At 39.4% G+C, this 18,795-nt stretch overlaps 1 protein-coding gene across 1 annotated transcript in view; it reads left to right on the top strand.

The window, feature by feature from the left end:
* Positions 1-14,292, top strand: part of LOC124605770 (uncharacterized protein C1orf109 homolog) — a 48,454-nt gene extending 34,162 nt beyond the window's left edge. Inside the window, exons 4-5 of the mRNA XM_047137654.1 lie at positions 4,573-4,685; positions 14,042-14,292. Coding sequence (XP_046993610.1) covers positions 4,573-4,685; positions 14,042-14,082 — 154 coding nt within the window. The 3' untranslated portion in view covers positions 14,083-14,292. The remainder of the gene's footprint in view (positions 1-4,572; positions 4,686-14,041) is intronic.
* The last annotated feature ends 4,503 nt before the right edge of the window (positions 14,293-18,795 follow it).

The following is an 18,795-nucleotide window of genomic DNA, read 5'->3' as shown; positions in this document are numbered from 1 at the left end:
CAAAATTCTTCTTTAACATGAGAGCTTGCAGAGGAGTCTGTTAACATGTCATACCTGTGTCTATCATTTAGAATACCTTTACTAAAACTAACACAGTTAGTAGCAGGCAGAACCTATGCATAGTATAACACAACTACTTACATATGGCCAATGTACACTCGCACGTGATGCACACTGACAACCAATTGTGCTATATAGCTGATGACCAGTACATATAAACCAAAATGTAATCATTCATGGGAACTGTAATTAATCCAGCATGGCCACCTATGAGCTTTGCTCTAAGCCAATACTTTCACAAGGAAATGCAGTGAGTCTGTGACCAAACTCCAGACAACCCCCAACAGGTCAAAACAAATGATAGTACCCGAAAATGTAGGTAGAGTGGTTCTTAAACACAACTAATAACTCTTAAACCAAATTACATGCCACAAAACATAACTAACCAGAGCCCACTTACAAGATAGCGTAATGTCTTTTTTTTTTTTTATTCATACCTATGGCACAGTTGCAAATTCAAGTGCTGGGAAGAGGGGACAACCAGATTCATAGTCATATGATAGTGACCATATGGGTAGTGAACAAAATAGAATGTACAGGTTGTATATGGTCCAGGACAACCGGGAAAAGTCTGGAAATTTATTTCATCCAGGGGAAAAAAAGAGAATTTTTAGACTTCCAGGAATTTTTCATTGTTTTAGTTTTCAGTTAAATTTTTATAATTTTGACTCGTAAGAACTGATACTCTAACAAAGAATTTTACTGTAGCCCACTGCTGCAGAATAATACTGCAGTAGTAAAACATAAACAAGAGAATAACATGAAGATAAAAGCTTTAGTTGCAAAGAAAATACATTGCGCACACAAGCATCTGCAGACAGCAAAATTTGTCAAAGACTGTGCAATACTTCATAACAACAAACTGCCTTCAGTGCATCTTTATGTGGGACTCATTTTGATGGGCGTGACATCACAACTCTTTATGCTTCTAAAACAGGAAAATATTGCAAATGGTGGTTTGAGAAGCATTACTTTCAAAGTAAATTTCCTATTACGTCAGATGAATTATGTCACTTGTGAGAATGTGCAATGAATTTCTTAAAGCACAGAGCATTAGAGCCTCATTCAAAACTTACACTGAGGACCAGCCATATAGAAAACTTCACGTGTAGAAGACCAGCCACTTACCCCTTATTTAAAACACAGTTGTGTTTGCTATATCTTAAAAGGTAACACACACAAAAAAAGACCACGTTTCAAGGTTAGTTTTTTATAATTTAATTTAGTTCTTTCATAGATTACAAATTATGCAGTAACGATGGCAAAAAGTAAAATTATCCTTAAAAAAATTGTGAAATGCATTTTTGAGCAATTGCACATGAAATTGGTTTTTCTATGGAAAAGTAAAGGGCTGGATGGAACATGTATTCATCCAGATAACCATAAAAATGTTCACTGCACAGCACTAAAATTTATAATTGTGCTTGTCAGAAATATTCAGCTGCTGCTTAGGATCCTGCCTAACCACACGCTCCAAAAAACAGCAAAAAGTTTTGGATGACCAATATTGTTGGTAAATGCTTAGCTTTTTTTGTAGCTGCACTGTATGTGTATTATTTCAAACAATGTCATTGGCTGGCGAGTGGTATGACCTACAATTGGCTGACAAAAGGGCATCACAATTTCTGTTACAGTGCTTTGGAAGCTACTGCGCTGTATGTTGTGGCATTCATGTTTATACTTTTGTAATACAAAAGTATGCATTGTAAATGGTGCCACACATCTAAGATCTATCCCAAATGCATTGTTTTTTGCTGGGTTTTATTTCTGTAATGTCTGGTGTATAAAACCTTCACGATTCAAAGGATTGATAAGTTTTACTGCTCCAAGGGAAAGTATATTGTCATTTAACATAGAGAAAATGTGCTTCCACATGGGGTATAACATATCTTGGCCCAGGAAAAAATGTATTTTCGTCCAAGAAAAAGTGTATTTTTAACTGGGAAAACCAGTAAAAATCCAGGAATTTTTTTCTTGTCCGCATTCAGTAAGCTGTTAAATGAAGTGCATCTCTACTCAAACATGTTTCTTCCTGTAAATTCATTTACTATCAAAAAGATGTACCAAGTTTTTGTTAAGAACAAATTGTTCTAGTACATCTGGAGTGCACCATGCTTCACATGGGTTCTATGATGGCTTGTAGTGCTGTCCCAACTCAAGCAGCATGTTCTAGTGTCACTACACTATATTCCCCCTCTTCCTTCCCAGTACAGTGGCACTCTCCTCAGTTTTGCCACAAAGGGTACCACCTGGCTCATAACCAATGATAACAAAGCAGTAAGTGACAAAGAAAATGTGTCACTAAGCAGCACAAAGTGTCATTTTCCCCTCTTCAAACTGAAGTTTATGGCATTTTTTTGAGGACTCCTACCTCAGTTGGAAATGTTACTGGATCACTTTGTTGTCTGTCTGACTGCTAAGACCCCAGTTTCTCAGGAGTGCATGGAGATAAAGTTGAAATTTACGTCAGGTACTCGGGAGTATGGGCCCTTGGCAGTGCAAAATATTTAAGCTTCTGAGTCAATACATTCAAGATACGGCTGTTTATGCCACAAATTTTGATACTTGCAAACTCACTCATCAGAACCTATAGAGTATTTCCCTTGACTTAAACCATAAAATTTGGCAAGAAGCAAGGTTTCACTGTACAATTAAAGGAAAAAATCTGAAAGTTGTTAATTTGTAATTATATCACATAAAAAAATATTTTTTGTCGCTTGATCAAATCTTTGTCGGAATATGGATTTTTGAGCCATTGTTTTAACCTAGTCTGACCTCTCAAAGATTTGAGAAGCTGCCAGGAACAACATGCAAGTCAGATTCCACGTTAAACTGTGCATCCCATTTCCTTGCTTGGATAACTGGGATAGGTTAAGGACACACAAGTCACTGAAGTGGTGTCCAATAGAAAGACTTACACCAGATCCTTGAACCACAAGAAATTGTTATTACTATCTGTATACATAATTAAGTTTGTATAGAACTCTCAGAGCAAGATCCATACTACTCGCACTTGCCTGGTTTTTCTTTGGTGTTCAGTCTAATTTTCTTGTATACTTACCAATTGTAAAGTTCCCCAGGGGTGCCATTTGCTTTCTCTGCACAGAGGCCTTATGTTTTTTCAGTGACTGTAATGTTTCCGCAGATGGCAGCTAGATTCCAACATGGTCAGACAGAGATTCTGAAATCAAATATTGGATTGTAAAGCATACCCAGGAGGAGATATAGACTGGAACTACAATTTAGTAATGCTGAAGAGTCTAACAGAAATTTAAGAGAATCGTCTGGAAGAATTGATGTGGGAAGAAGTGGAGTACTGAAGTAGTGAAGAAGGATGAGCCATATTTTAAGTTCTCTAAGGTTTTGTCTATTGTCACAGTGAATATCACAATAAGCAGTTCAGTTGAAGAGGAAGGACACTTCTAAAAAGGGTAATCACGGAAGTTGTTGTGGATGATTTGGCTACATGTTCTGATACGCCTTGTCCTAGTGCTTAATTCTGCAATTGTGGCATGGAACACAATATGAATCAGAACTGGGAGAGACGTCCTTTATACTGATATGTGTCATTTTTCTGTATGTCCTTTAGTTTTCATGCATTTGTTTTCCAAAACCCCGGAGGTATTTGTGGATAACCGGATATATATGATTTGTCTCCATTTGTTAATTAAAATGCCACATTTTGTTCATTTAAAGTGAACTGACATTACATTGGCTTTTTCCATTGAGGACATCAAGGATATGCAGGTTCAAAGAAACCATGTGTTGCCCCCAATGGCAAAACATTGATGAAGACCCTACTGCAGCATCTCCACCACACCAATAATTTTCATCATCATTTTTTCATTTTTGAAATATGCAGTAGCAATTTCAGCAATCATCAATTTGCTTTGGATGAGAATAACCACAAGACTTCCACACACATTGTACATAGACACAAAAAGGATGTTTTAAGTCTAGCTTTTGCAGCCCTGATCAGCAATGAGATAAAAATCATATTGTGTGATGAGCTCATACATCTACTCCTTTATGTATATGATTCTGTCTATTTATAACATGTGCTTGGTTTTTGTGTGCAGAACATTAGTTGACACACTTTCATTTGAATCAAAGAGAAAATTCAGCTGAGTGATTGTTAAAACGACTTAGTGAGGAAGGTTGGCAAGTTCTTGGTTGCCCAGTTCTAAGCATCAGAAGTTGCTGTTCCTAGTACTGTTAAGACTGAAACACTCAATGTAGGAAATAGTACTTGCAGCTTTAAGTGCTATAAGTTTCTTTTTGAGGCAGGAAAAAGGGAATGCTCAGAGAAACTTGGGAAAGGAGAGGGCAGTGCTAGGAATTATGTTTCTTGAAGATAAGTACTGGTTTGGTATTCTGTCTCCTCGTAATTTTCAGATTTTAATATAACTTTTATAAGCTACTTACTGAAGACAAGACCTAACTAAATTCCTGACATCATAATTTTTAATATTCAGATCGGTAGCAGTTACGTTCCTTTACTTTAGGTATCAGATATTTGCAGTTATCAAGTCCTTTGAATCAGCTGAGCTATGAAGATCCAAACTACATGTCATTGCTCAAAGAAGCTGCTAAGGAGGACCCAAATCTAAAGGAACACATAGAGAGTGAGTTATAAATACCTGCATAGCTGCTAATGATCTTTTCTGTAATGGTGTCATAGCTTAATTTATGGTACTAACTGTGGTAACACACTGTTATCACCTCAGTCACACTGGCACCTCACCATCCATCCAAGTTCAGTAGGACGTGAGGTGCCAACCCATCACATGTTATCCAATCATTCCGCACTGGCCCAAGTCGGCTAAGCTCGATCACCAGGAGGCATCACTTTCAAACAGTGCTGACTGTGGTGCACTAAGAATGGTGTACAGCTGCCATCCAGTGTCACAATGTGGAAACATCACATGTCATTCTATTTAACTGTGGAGTGGAGTGGCTTCTGTGACGTTCTATAATGGTTTATGCTCTTGTTAACTTCACTCCGTGTGCAGATCATTGTATTTCAAACTGGTACCTACCAAGCTGTGTACAAGGGTGATATATTGAATGTGTTTATGGTTTAGCATTAAAGTGAAAACGCCTACAGCAAGGTGTCACAGCCTTAGAGGTAACAGACACTGACTCCACTAAAGCTCTTTTTGTCATGAATCTCCCCACAAATGCATCACTAGTTAGGGAAGTTAGTCTTCCTTCAGGAATCTGTGTCTCTGTTGCTTGATGAAATGTCGTCTTTGCTGAATTCCTGCTGTGACAAGCATACTTCCGTGATTTTCACTAGAATGCAGTTTTTATCAGTGCAGAAAGCAAGCCCACCAATTCTGTCGCATGTGGGGTGTAGAACTGCGTGGGTTAAGTTGCAAGTGTCATTTTGTTACTGCTAAATCTCAGGAGTCTTATGCAGACACTATGGTTAGAGACTATCACAGCAGCCCCCAGTAGGGAAGTTCCCCCAAGGGGGTTGGCAAATTTCAGGATTGTTCATTAGAGGAATTACTCAAGATAGCGCGAGCATTTGAAGTTTTTGATGCCTCTGCCCATCAGTAACATTCTTGGGCTGACATTGCCACTGTCAGTTCAGACAGCAACAGGCGTACATGTTCCAGTACACTTTTGATGTTGATGTGGTGGCAGTGCAGCATGTCAGGCCACTGTTTTCCATACAAACATGTCTATTGTGGAAAAATTTCTGCAAGTTCCTGCCCTACTGCCCTACTTGTTTTGTTCAATATGACTGGCCAGCTTGTCCCAACACTGAGCTTTGTGCCATCTATGTTATAAGAAAGGTCACATTGCAACTGTGTGCAATGCTTGGTCAGCTTCCACTTTGCCTCCCACATAATGATCTGTGGACGTTAAGTTCATTAGTGTATGCCTCCAAGTGGATACAGACACAGTGGTCTTGGTTCTGAATTCTAATACTTGTTTTCCCTCCACTGTTGGCTACTTCACACAAGGTTGACAGTGGCAAAAGACAGCAGATTCTTATCTCAGCCAGTTTACTACAGAAACAATATACAAGGTGATGGTTCAACCGGTAACATTTCTGGTAGGGGCACTGCATTTACAGAAAATTTGTGTGGTTTGGATTCATTAAAGGTTTTTAGTTTTATGGTCTATGATTCCATTCATTTAGTGTCAGATCTTGTGCCCTGTCAAGAGTTGGAGGATTTGTGCAAGGAATAGTCTTCCCTTTTTTCTCCAGAACTTGGCAAGGCTAGTGATCACATAGCCCACATCACTCTCAAAACTGCTTGCGACCTTGTTCTTTCCTTGCCAGGTCTGTTCCACACGCCCTTTCGCACTCAAGTGAAGGAAGAGCTAGACAGATTGACAGCTTTAGGTATCATGGAACCCATTTTGCCCAGTCGATGGGGTGCATCATTAGTCTTGTGGTAACTTTAAAGTGACAATTTATTGAGAGTTAGGTAATGATATGTACCCCATTGCTCACATGGGTGAACTTGTGAGAAAACTTGGGGCAGACAATATTTTTCAGCACCAGATTTCCTACAAGTATATTTACAGCTGCTACTTGATGAAGAGTCACATCAACTTCTTGCTATCAGTATGTTGTAAGACCTCTACAGGTACAACTGATTGGTTTTCAGCATTGCAAGCATGTCAGCCATTTGTCAACATAGTTTGAAGCAGCTGTCTCAACGAGTTCATTATTGTATCAGTTACCTTGACGACATTGTTGTCCCCAGTCCCATCTCAGAGGGCCATCTTTGGAACCTTCATTTTTTTTTCACGCCTTGTGTGATGTGGGTGTTAAGTGCATGTTGGATAAGTCACATTTCTTCCAACACTCTATAGAATAACTAGCTTAGCGTCCGCTGCTTAGCTCGCATATGCTATATGGCTTGCACAGAGTTTTTGTTTTTCTTTAATCAAATTTTTATGTTGTTCACAAATTGTAAAATCTTCAAAACTTTGTGTTGTGGACTGGCAAGACAGCCAATCCACAGTGACGGGTAACCGAAAGGCACGCGCTTAAACTCACGCAGGCTGGCGTGAGGTCTGAAACAGGATACGTAATGAATGCTATAAAGAAAAGTACGTAGCTGCTGGAATACTTAACTTTAATCCACAATTGGTGAACATTGGTCTTGTTGATACAGTATATGCGTCATTAGATACATAGCAAAGGATAATTGGCGCCTTGCTAGGTCGTAGCAATTGACGTAGCTGAAGGCTATGCTACCTATCGTCTCGGCAATTGAGAGCGTAATTCTCAATGAACCTTTCCTAGCAAAGTCGGCTGTACAACTGGGCGAGTGCTAGTAAGTCTTTCTAGACGTGCCGTGTGGCGGCGCTCGGTCTGCAATTACTGACAGTGGCGACACGCGGGTCCGTCGTATACTAGCAGACCGCAGCCGATTTAAAAGGCTACCACCTAGCAAGTGTGGTGTCTGGCGGTGACACCACACTTTGCGTGCTACTTAAGGCCATTGAAGAAAGTCTTCTTTGGATGTGCTTCTGTCCAAAAAGCAATTTTTGCTGCTAAAGTCCTGCCTTTTGAGTTCTTGTGGTATATTTCCATACAGATTTTCATCTTTATTTCATTAGAAGTCCAAAATAAATTTTCATGGTTTTAGCTTTAAAAATGTTTCAATGTGATGAAATATTTTCATAACAATTTTTACCCCGTATTATGCTCCATTAAGGGTTGAATTTCTATATAACTTTGAAATACCTAATTTTTTATTTCTAACCGTGAAGCCAAATACAAATTTTCAGAGGTTAAGTTGCAAAATGTTTTAATAATGAAATATTTCCATAGAAGCATTCATCACCCATTTTACAACCTTAGGGGTTGAATTTCCAAAAACACCGAAGGATTTTTTCCCCCCCAACCAAGAAGACAGGTACCAATTTTCATACATATAGCTTTAAAAATACACTGAAGAGTCAAAGAAACTGGTACAACTGCTTAATATTGTGTAGGGCCCCCTGGAGCATGCAGAAGAGCTGCAACAGGGACTCAACTAATGTCTGACATAGTGCTGGAGGGAATTGACACCATGAACTCTACAGGGCTGTCCATAAATCCGTAAGAGTACGAGGGGCTGGAGATCTCTGCCGAACAGCATGTTGCAAGGCATCTCAGATATGCTGAATGATGTTCATGTCTGGGAAGCTTGATGGCCAGCATAAATGTTTAAACACAGAAGAGTGTTCCTGGAGCCACTCTATAGCAATTCTGGACATGTGGGGTGTCGCATTGTCTTGCTGGAATTGCCAAAGTATGTCTGAATGCATAATGGACATGAATGGATGCAGGAGATCGGATAAGATGCTTACATACATGTCACATGTCAGAGTCATATGTAGACATATCAGAGGTCCTAGTCAAGGAGTAAAACTTTGTATTGTGCAGTCATCAAGGTTACACGAGTGGGCTGAAGGCTCCAAAAGTCCATATCGATAATGCTTCATTGAATGGTTTGCATGCTGACCTTATTGATGGCCCAGCATTGAAATCTCCAGCAATTTGCGGAAGGGTTGCACTTCTGTCATGCTGAGTGATTCTCTTCAGTCATCGTTGGTCCCATTCTTGCAGGATCTTTTACCAGCCACAGTGATTATGGAGATTTGATGTTTTGCCGGATTCCTGATATTCACAGTACGCTCATGAAATGGTAATACAGGAAAATCCCCACTTCATTGCTACCTCGGAGGTGCTGTGTCCCGGTGCTCGTGCAGTGACCATAACACCATGTTCAAACTCACTTAAATCTTGATAACCTACCATTGTAGCAGCTTTAACCGATCTAACAACTGCACCAGACACTTGTCGTCTTATATAGGCATTGCTGACCACAATGCCGTATTCTGGCTGTTTATCCATCTCTGTATTTGAATATTCATTCCTACGCCAGTTTCTTTGGCACTTCAGTGTACTTTATTACTGCTTTAATAATAAACAACAGAAAAAGAATTTCACTCACTGTTTTACCACCACAGGGGTTAATAGCAAAATTAAAAAAGCATTTCATCCCCTTTTTCATGTTCTTAGGGGTGCAATTTCTTCTTAATCAATGACTACAATATAAGAGCAACACCCTCTTCAAAGAGCATGTGGTGTGTATAAAATTCCATGTACCTGTGGTAAATTTTATATTGGTACTACAAAAAGAAGCGTAAACACGCGACTGAAAGAGCATAAAAGTCTTTGTCACCTTGGAAAAATGGAAAAATCAGCTGTAGCGGAACATGCTCTTCAACCAGGCAACCACCAAGTGAAGTTTTCGGATACCAAAGTTTTATCTACAACGTTAAATTACTATCCACGGCTATATAGAGAAGCTATTGAAATTTATAAACAGCACGATAATTTTAATAGGAAAGAGGAGGCTATGAAACTTAGCGATATATGGACAGTGGCTCTACAAAATTGCTAACAATTTTTATCTTTGACAAGGTGGTAATCGATAGTCAACCTTATCTTTGCTATGGATTATCACTGCTCATCACGTGTCACCTGAACCACGCCCCCCCTTTCTCACAATATATAAGTCGCTCTCAGACACCCGACCAGCCAGTCGGCAAGACTCAGTGGAGCAGCACCTCTGAGGAAGTCCAGCGCAGTCCTGGACGAAACGTAAGGAGCAGAAAAGTTCTTGGACCACGACCTCACATCCCGGAAAGTATATCAACAGCCATGTCACCCGGTCGTGAAAGACTTCATTTGTTGATGTTCATCTTATATCCTACTTTCAAGACACTGTCCATTCCGTTCAACTGCTCTCCAAGTCCTTTGCTGTCTCTGACAGAATTACAGTGTCATCGGCATTATTTTTTCTCCATGGATTTTAGTACCTACTCCAAATTTTCTCTTGTTTCCTTTACTGCTTGCTCAATATAAAGATTGAATAACATCAGGGAGAGGCTACAATCCTGTCTCACTCCCTTCCCAACCACTGCTTCCCTTTCATGTCCCCTGACTCCTATAACTGCCATCTGGTTTCTGTAGAAATTGTAAATAGCCTTTCGCCCCCTGTATTTCACTCCAGCCACCTTCAGAATTTGAAAGAGAGTATTCCAGTCAACATTGTCAAAAGCTTTCTCTAAGTCTACAAATGCTAGAAACGTAGGTTTGCCTTTTCTTAATCTTTCTTCTAAGATAAGTCGTAGGGTCAGTATTGCCTCACGTGTTCCAACATTTCTACTGAATCCAAACTGATCTTCCCCGAGGTCGGCTTCTACCAGTTTTTCCATTCGTCTGTAAAGATTTCACATTATTATTTTGCAGCCGTAACCTATTAAGCTGATAGTTCAGTAATTTTCACATCTGTCAACCTCTGATTTCTTTGGGGTTGGAATTATTATATTCTGCTTGAAACCTGAGGGTATTTCGCCTGTCTCATACATCTTGCTCACCAGATGGTAGAGTTTTGTCAGGACTGGCTCTCCCAAGGCTGTCAGTAGTTCTAATGGAATGTTGTCTACTCCACGGAGCCTTTTTTTTGACTTAGGTCTTTCAGTGCTCTGTCAAACTCTTCACACAGTATCATATCTCCCATTTCATCTTCACTTACATCCTCTCCATTTCCATAATACTGTTCTCAAGTACATTGCCCTTGTATAGACTGTGTATATACTCCTTCGACCTTTCCGCATTTCCTTCTTTACTTAGTTTGGGTTTCCATCTGAGCTCTTGATATTCATACAAGTGGTTCTCTTTTCTCCAAAGGTCTCTTTAATTTACCTGGAGGCAGTATTTATCTTACCCCTAGTGAGGTAAGCCTCTACATCCTTACATTTGTCCTCTAGCCACCCCTGCTTAGCCATTTTGCACTTCCTGTCAATCTCATTTTTGAGACATTTGTATTCCTTTTTGCCTGCTTCATTTACTGCATTTTTATATTTTCTCCTTTCATCAATTAAATTCACTATTTCTTCTGTTACCCAAGGATTTCTACTAGCCCTTGTCTTTTTACCTACTTGATCCTCTGCGGCCTTCACTACTACATCCCTGAAAGCTACCCATTCTTCTTCTACTTTATTTCTTTCCCTCATTTCTGTCAATTGTTCCCTTATGCTCTCCCTGAAACACTGTACAACCTCTGGTTTAGTCAGTTTATCCAGTCCCATCTCCTTAAATTCCCACCTCTTTGCAGTTGCTTCAGTTTTAATCTACAGTTCCTAACCAATAGATTGTGGTCAGAGTCCACATCTGCCCCTGAAAATGTCTTACGATTTAAAACCTGGTTTCTAAATCTCTGTCTTACCATTATATAATCCATCTGATACCTTCTAGTATCTCCAGGCTTCTTCCATGTATACAACCTCCTTTCATGATTCTTGAATCAAGTGTTAGCTATGATTAAGTTATGCTCTGTGCAAAATTCTACCAGGCGGCTTCCTCTTTCATTTCTTAGCCCCAATCCATATTCACCTACTACGTTCCCTTCTCTTCCTTTCCCTACTATCGAATTCCAGTCACCAATGACAATTACATTTTCATCTCCCTTCACTATCTGAATAATTTCTTTTATCTCATCATACATTTCATCAATTTCTTTGTCATCTGCAGAGCTAGTTGACATATACATTTGCACTACTGTAGTAGGTGTGGGCTTCGTGTCTGTCTTGGCCACAATAATGTGTTCGCTACGCTGTTTGTAGTAGCTTACCCACACTTCTGTTTTTTTTAATTCATTATTAAACCTACTCCTTTATTACTCCTATTTGATTTTGTATTTATAACCCTGCATTAACCTGACCACAAGTCTTGTTCCTCCTGCTACCAAACTTCACTAATTACCACTATATCTAACTTTAGCCTATCCATTTCCCTTTTTAAATTTTCTAACCTACCTGTCCAATTAAGGGATCCAACATTCCACGCTTCGATCCGTAGAACGCCAGTTTTCTTTCTCCTAATAACGGCGTCCTGTTGAGTAGTCCCCACCTGGATATCCAAATGGGGGACTATTTTACCTTCAGAATATTTTTCCCAAGAGGAAGCCATCATTGTTATTTGCAACTACTGAAAAGGCTGCTTCCCCTCTTCAGGAAGCACACGTTTGTCTGGCCTCTCAACAGATACCCCTCCGTTGTGGTTGCACCTACGGTGCGGCTATCTGTATCGCTGAGGCGCGCAAGCCTCCCCACCAATGGAGGTCCATGGTTCATGGGTGGGGACTGATTTTATATGAACTAAAATATAAATTACACAAGTACCATAATTATAAAATTTTCTATCATTCCTGGAGCAATTTTCTGTTGTATGGTGGATATATTGTACTGAGAAGCATTTTCTTATTGTGGGATGTATCATCAGTGGAATTTGGCTAGAAATCACAAATGAAGTCTGCATACTTGCTTTAAACTTGCCACCATGTCTTATGACGCCATCTCCATATTTGTCGTCCCCATAAACTTGAAGATTTGATCTGCAAATCTCCACCTTTGCCCATTTAACTGAAAACTTGTTGCTCAAGTCTGTTGTCAGAAAAAAGGTTGATTATATGAGCATAGAAAGAAGAACAGGTATATGAGTTCATGAGTGTAACTGACTACTCACAACATCACCACAACATATGTAACTGTTGGGCATGACATTTATTATTTACTAATACTCTGACTGATTGGTCAGCTGTGAATTATTCTCTCTCTCTCTCTCTCTCTCTCTCTCTCTCTCTCTCTCTCTCTCTCTGTGTGTGTGTGTGTGTGTGTGTGTGTGTGTGTGTGTGTGTGTGTTAGATGAATTTTGTATGCTTTCCTTCTTAAATATTGACTGTAACATCAAACTTTTCCCAGACATCAAAAGGAGCAAAGTTGCAGTTGCATATTCTGCATTACATAATTTTCATCTTATACCCTCCACAGTCTCGCTAAACACAGCTTCATTAGATGCTGTATGGTCCCAAGAATTCATCATTTTACTGCTGTCAGTGCTACACTATAGCAGTAAGATTGCGCAGTCAACTTCCATGCTATGTCACAGCTTTACGCTCCTGCACACATTAGTAAGAGTAAGAGTAAACAAGATGACATAGGAAGCAACTGCAGCAGCACCACCACTCTTATACTTGTGGAGCTACAGCAGGAAGAAAGGAAGTCACTATAGCATTGATGCAACAGAAACAGTTAACATTGGGCTCATACACACTCCATTTGTGATCTCTACTTTTGAGCTACCTTCTTCTTTGAGAATCTGATGATGGCATATATGTGGGTCAGTGTCATTATCATCTGTGGGTGGACTCTGGGAATTCAGCTTGCAGTAAGAGGCTGCAGAAGTTCTCTTTCATTATGTTCTACAATGATGAACAACAGCTTCCAGAAGAAGAGCAAAATCTCGGAAGTGTTTGGTTTTGTGCTGCTATTCTCTCTGCAGCCGAAAATGTGACAGCTCCGGATTCTAAAAGCATCCAGTAGTGTTGTACCTTCAGTTACCAAGGACTTTTCTCGGGTCACCATCTATTTTCTAAAACTGCTAAAAATGTGAATGTCGTGTGTCTTCGCATGCATCTAAACATTAGCTGCCTTTCAGCAAAATAATATGAACAAATCTCATACAAACTATACTCTCTTACTTATGTTCATTGTACGTAGTGGGTACATATTATAAAGTGGTACCATTACTATGACTGGCTGATTAATAAAAAGTTTTTTGTCACGTCCCTTAAAAATCCCTAATGAGATCCCATAAAACCATGGACACAAACAAACCCAGGACCTGATCTATGATAAACCTCAATCCCACTGAAGTTTCAGTCTTCTCTAAAGGCTTCGCCCTCCAACTAATGCCCAAATTTAATCATGCTGGACTGTTCAAAGATTTATGATTCTTCCAGTCACAGCAGCAGTGGAAACGTTTCAGTGAACCATCAGCTCTTGATCATTCCCACCAATAAGGCCACCATACAAAAAAGTACATTTTTAAGTGAAAGTCAGTTTTATTAATCAAATATAAATTTATTTTGTGTAATCAGTCTGTTTGTTTCAGGGATAATGGCATACACGCAATACATGATCATGGAAAACTGAATGATTTTATACTCCAGAAGAGGCAGCATTGTAACTGATTTATGATTAGTGCCATCAGCCATTACATAAACAGTCAAAAATATTTTTAAGTTTGTTAATTAGATTACACATACTTTTATAATGCGTGTAGAAGAACAATGTTTACATATGCTTTCCTTCTGTATAATGAAGTGCTCTTATTTTGTAAATAAAGAATGTTCATAACAGTAACATGTACTGTCTATTCATGCCATCCTTAGCCCAGGTTCCCTAGTTCTGGATCAGCAGAAGTCTGCAGAAGTTGTTCGACTGTGGGCTGTTATAGTTTTGTGTCACAGCTCTGCCAACATAAGTGTTCTAAAATACATTATCTGTCCATGCAGTACCTATTACAAAGTGATTGTTGTGTTGTGATGTCATAAAAAAATTAATATCTCTCATAATTAGTAAGCAGTTCCTGGCCCGTTGCACAAAGCAAAATCTTTTCACATCTTGGAGAAGTGGGAGATTTACTTTGTGGATTAGAGTTAGAAAAATAATTAAATAAATAAAAATGTCATGAAATACAGCAAGCAGGAGAACAGAACGAAAGAGTTGTTCCATACGCTGTTTCAGTTGATGAAAGTGGTATACATGGAGCAGGCAGAAGAGCCGCGAAAAGAATTTGATAATTTAGCAAGGATAACTCTGCAAAATCACCAATAACTATCAGCAAGAGGAGGTAACTTTCATTTCACTTTTTTTTTTAAGTATGCAGCAAAGAGCTCAGTTTCCAACTAGCACAGATCAAGCACTGACCTTACTGTATCATCAACCACCTTATTTTGCCTTGTAACACTCACCATATAGTAGAGATGCTGAGTGTGGTTTCAGTTGCCTGAGACTGCAGTCCGTGTGTGTGTGTGTGTGTGTGTGTGTGTGTGTGTGTGTGTGTGTGTGTGTGTGTGTGTGTGTGTGTGTGATCTATTTTTGATGAATGCCTTACTTTCAGAAAGCTTTATTTATTTATGACAGTCTTTTTGCGCCTATCTGTGACTCAGCATCTCCGCTATATGGTAGGTGGCAACTTTCTTGACATCCTGGATTTTCCATTATTCTGTCTTGTGCTGCACTTCTGTCCAGGAAGCATTATCTATTCCTACCCACTAAAGCTTTAGTCGTTTGAGTATATATGCATTAAAGCACTGATGTTTATTGCAGGAACTGCTGATATACTTTCTTTTAGTTCCAAAGATACATTATGTGTAGGATCTAGTCTTATTTTGTAGTATATTTTTTATTTTATTTTAATTAGGCCAGAATCTACTGGACTACTCCTATTTGATGATTTCTCCCTGGAGGAAATGTTGTTAATGGGATTTACATGGGAAAAAGTGCAAAATCAGAGAACTTAATTACTAGATCATGGAGATGTTGTTGATGAGCAGTGATATTTCATTCTACAAATCAAACAGAATAGGTAAGCAGCTACAGAAATACTTTATGCTAATGAATCTGTGGTATATAATAATTTGACTGTCGGTAAATTGCTGGCAGAAAGATTATAGTGTTGATATTTCAGGATAGAGACCTTATCTGAAAGATTTATTATTGGAAATGTGAGACCATGGAAATGATCTGTGAGCGAGACCCTGCAAAAAATCTGGAAGAAACCCAGAAAAGGCAACTACCACCAGCAAATGAATTTCCAAAACTTTGAAACGTGCTTTGAGCATATTATGCCTCCAAATCTTTCATTTCAGGCAGCCACAGTTATGGATGATGCTCCATACTGCAACAGACTGGAGGACAAATCACCCACACGCTATGACAGCAAGATGAGATTAGGATTTTGCAGTGGCTGCAAAAGAGGCATGTTCCCTGCAGTGACAGGATGAGTAAGTAGGCTATGTACTCTTCACTCAACAGCATAGGCTTGCTGAAAAGTCATATGTGCTTGATGAAGTAGCTACACAGTTTTCTCTTTTCCATCCTATAACTGTAATTTGAGTCAAATGAAGCTGGCATGGATGAAAGTTAAAAACTTCTTTAGGGAGTGCAGCATTCCAGGAGTCTTGTCAAATATCAGCCATCTTAAGCTTGCAAGTAAATCTATTGTGTCTGTTGACTGAGAAGGGTTTCACAGGAAGGTCTGACAACTGAAGAGGATTATAGTAAGCACGACAGTGTTATCCAATGTCCCATAGATTAAATCATCACTAATACTGTGGAATCAAACAGCCAAAAGAACCTTGAATATGTAAGATGAGGATTACAGTGACAGTGATTTATTTGAATATAAAATTCAGTATTGTAAATGTTACTGAACAACATTTGTGGACTCCTTTATCTAATGGCCTACTGAAATATCTCCTGATGACAACAAGGAGAAAGTTGTCAAAAGCTCGAAGACTGACAAATTGACATAGTAAGAATTTCGTGAACCATTTATTCAAATTTTGTGAGCTTCTGTTTTTCGTATTTTCACTAATTTACATCTTATTCCTTGTATTCCTAGTTGGCAATATAATAATGTAGCTAAGAAACTGAAGATAGCATTTTCATATCCTCTTAGCCCAAACAACAATGCTCATAGTTCAGCAGTCACATCAGATGTCTTAACAGGAAACACAGTGAGCATGTTTGAAAGTTACTCAAATATACTTTACTCAAGAGACAGATGTCTCTAGAGTATGAATTTTTATGTAATATTACAAAAATATTTTATTACATTTTTAACATAAAGCGATAATTTAAACTGAAATCAACTTCTGAATTACACAATATATCACTGTATAATCTTACCATGCACTTAAGTGTACATGAAAAGTACATTGAGAAGGTACAGTTTTATATTTTGATCTGTACTGGACTAATAATATACAACTATTTTTGGTCACATCTGTTTACTGAAATATGCATCTTCACTGCAGTTTCCAAGGTACCCTACCCTACCTTTATTTTCTAAATGAAATGAACAACCAGATACTTTTCCAAATTTTTGCAGCCGTATAATGTCACTGATCAGAAATAATGTTCTTGTAAGGGGAGGCTGAAAATGAAGATTCTCTTGGATAAGAATCAGTAGCAGATGTCACAGCTTGAAAATGTTCATTATAAAAAACAGATAGCTTCAAGCTACGTACCCCACTGCATTAGGGCAGGCTCAGGTGGCAGTGCCAGATACGGAAGCAGTTCTCCGTAAAGTAACACACAGTGTGGCACTTTGAGAAACACTGATGTGGTGTGTGAGATTATTTTGTTTACTTCTGGGTAGCTGCCGCACATTTCTTCAGTGATACGTTGTAGTGCATGGACCAGACATTGTCAACTGTATTAAATGCAAACAGAATTCACGAAAACCGGTTGCCACCTTCAGCATGTACGAGGAGGGACCCAAAAGAAACCGGATTGTTGTCATAAAAAATTTATTGATGAACCTTTTTACAAAATTACTTCAGTCACCTTCAAAATACTCTCCATTACATGCGATGCACTTGTCAAGTCTCTTTTCCCATTGTTGGAAGCATGTTTGGAACTCTTTCAAGTTTGATATTGTCCAGTGCCCTTTGCAAAGCTGTTTTTACCATCTCCACATAGTTATAATGCTTCCCTTTTAGCATTTTTTTTCATTCGTGGAAATAGGAAAAAGTCGCACAGGGCTAGGTCTGGCGAATACGGAGCGTGGGGAACAACAGACCACCTCTGAGGTGCCAAATAGTGGGTCACTCGTAAGGCCGTGTGTGCTGGGGCGTTGTCGTGATGCAGAAACCAGTCACCTGATTGCCAAAGTTCCGGGCGTTTCCTCCTCACATCCTCTCGCAGACGCCTTAAAACATCCAAGTAAAAGTGCTGGTTAACGGTCTGGCCAGGGGGTATGAATTCCCTATGCACAATTCCACGAACATAAAAAAAGACAATGATCATCGTCTTCACATTTGACCTCACTTGCCTTGCTTTTTTTGGTCTGGGAGAGTTGGGAGTCCTCCACTGGCTTGACACTTGCTTGGTTTCTGGGTCATACCTGCAACACCAACTCTCATCCCCTGTAATGACTTTGTTCAAGAAGTTTGGATCACGTGCAGTCTCTGTTTCCAAGTCCTGACACACATTCATGCAGATGGTTTTTTGTTTTGTGTGTGTGAAGGCGCGGAACAAATTTAGCAGCAACACATCTCATTTGCAAATCCTCACTCAAAATCCGCTGGCACGAGCTCTAACTGATTCCTGTCTCTGCCGAAATTTGGTCGATCGTTTGGCGATGATCCTCGTTGATCTTTTGGCGGGCCTTTTCAATGTTCTCCTCATTTCACAATGTTGAAGGGCGTTCAGAACTAGCTTGGTCTTCAACACACATCTCACCATGTTTAAAGCGCCCAAACCACTCGAAAACCTGTGTGCGGCTAATAGCGTCCTCCTGGAAAGCTTCCTGAAGCATTTGGTATGTCTCCGTTGCAGTTTTTTTAAGCAGAAAACAAAATTTCACACACACTCTTTGTTCTTTTAAAGTTGCCATGACGACTTTGCAGAGGTAACCCGCAAACAGTCAGAGAAACACGATACCACATTTGCACGTTCAGCTCTACACTGACACGGTCTGCACAGCTGTTTCATGAAGGTCTCTACTAACACCGTCTAGTGCAGAACCCTGCATTACGTGTACGAGTGGCAGCGCCCTTGGAGTCAGGTTTCTTTTGGGTCCCCCCTCGTAAGCCACAGCATCCTAATACAAAAAAAGAACTTTCTCTCTTAGGT

Source organism: Schistocerca americana, chromosome 3, assembly GCF_021461395.2.
Source record: "Schistocerca americana isolate TAMUIC-IGC-003095 chromosome 3, iqSchAmer2.1, whole genome shotgun sequence".
Classification (NCBI taxonomy): Eukaryota; Metazoa; Arthropoda; class Insecta; order Orthoptera; family Acrididae; genus Schistocerca; species Schistocerca americana.
This window is presented reverse-complemented; position numbering and strand designations above follow the sequence as displayed.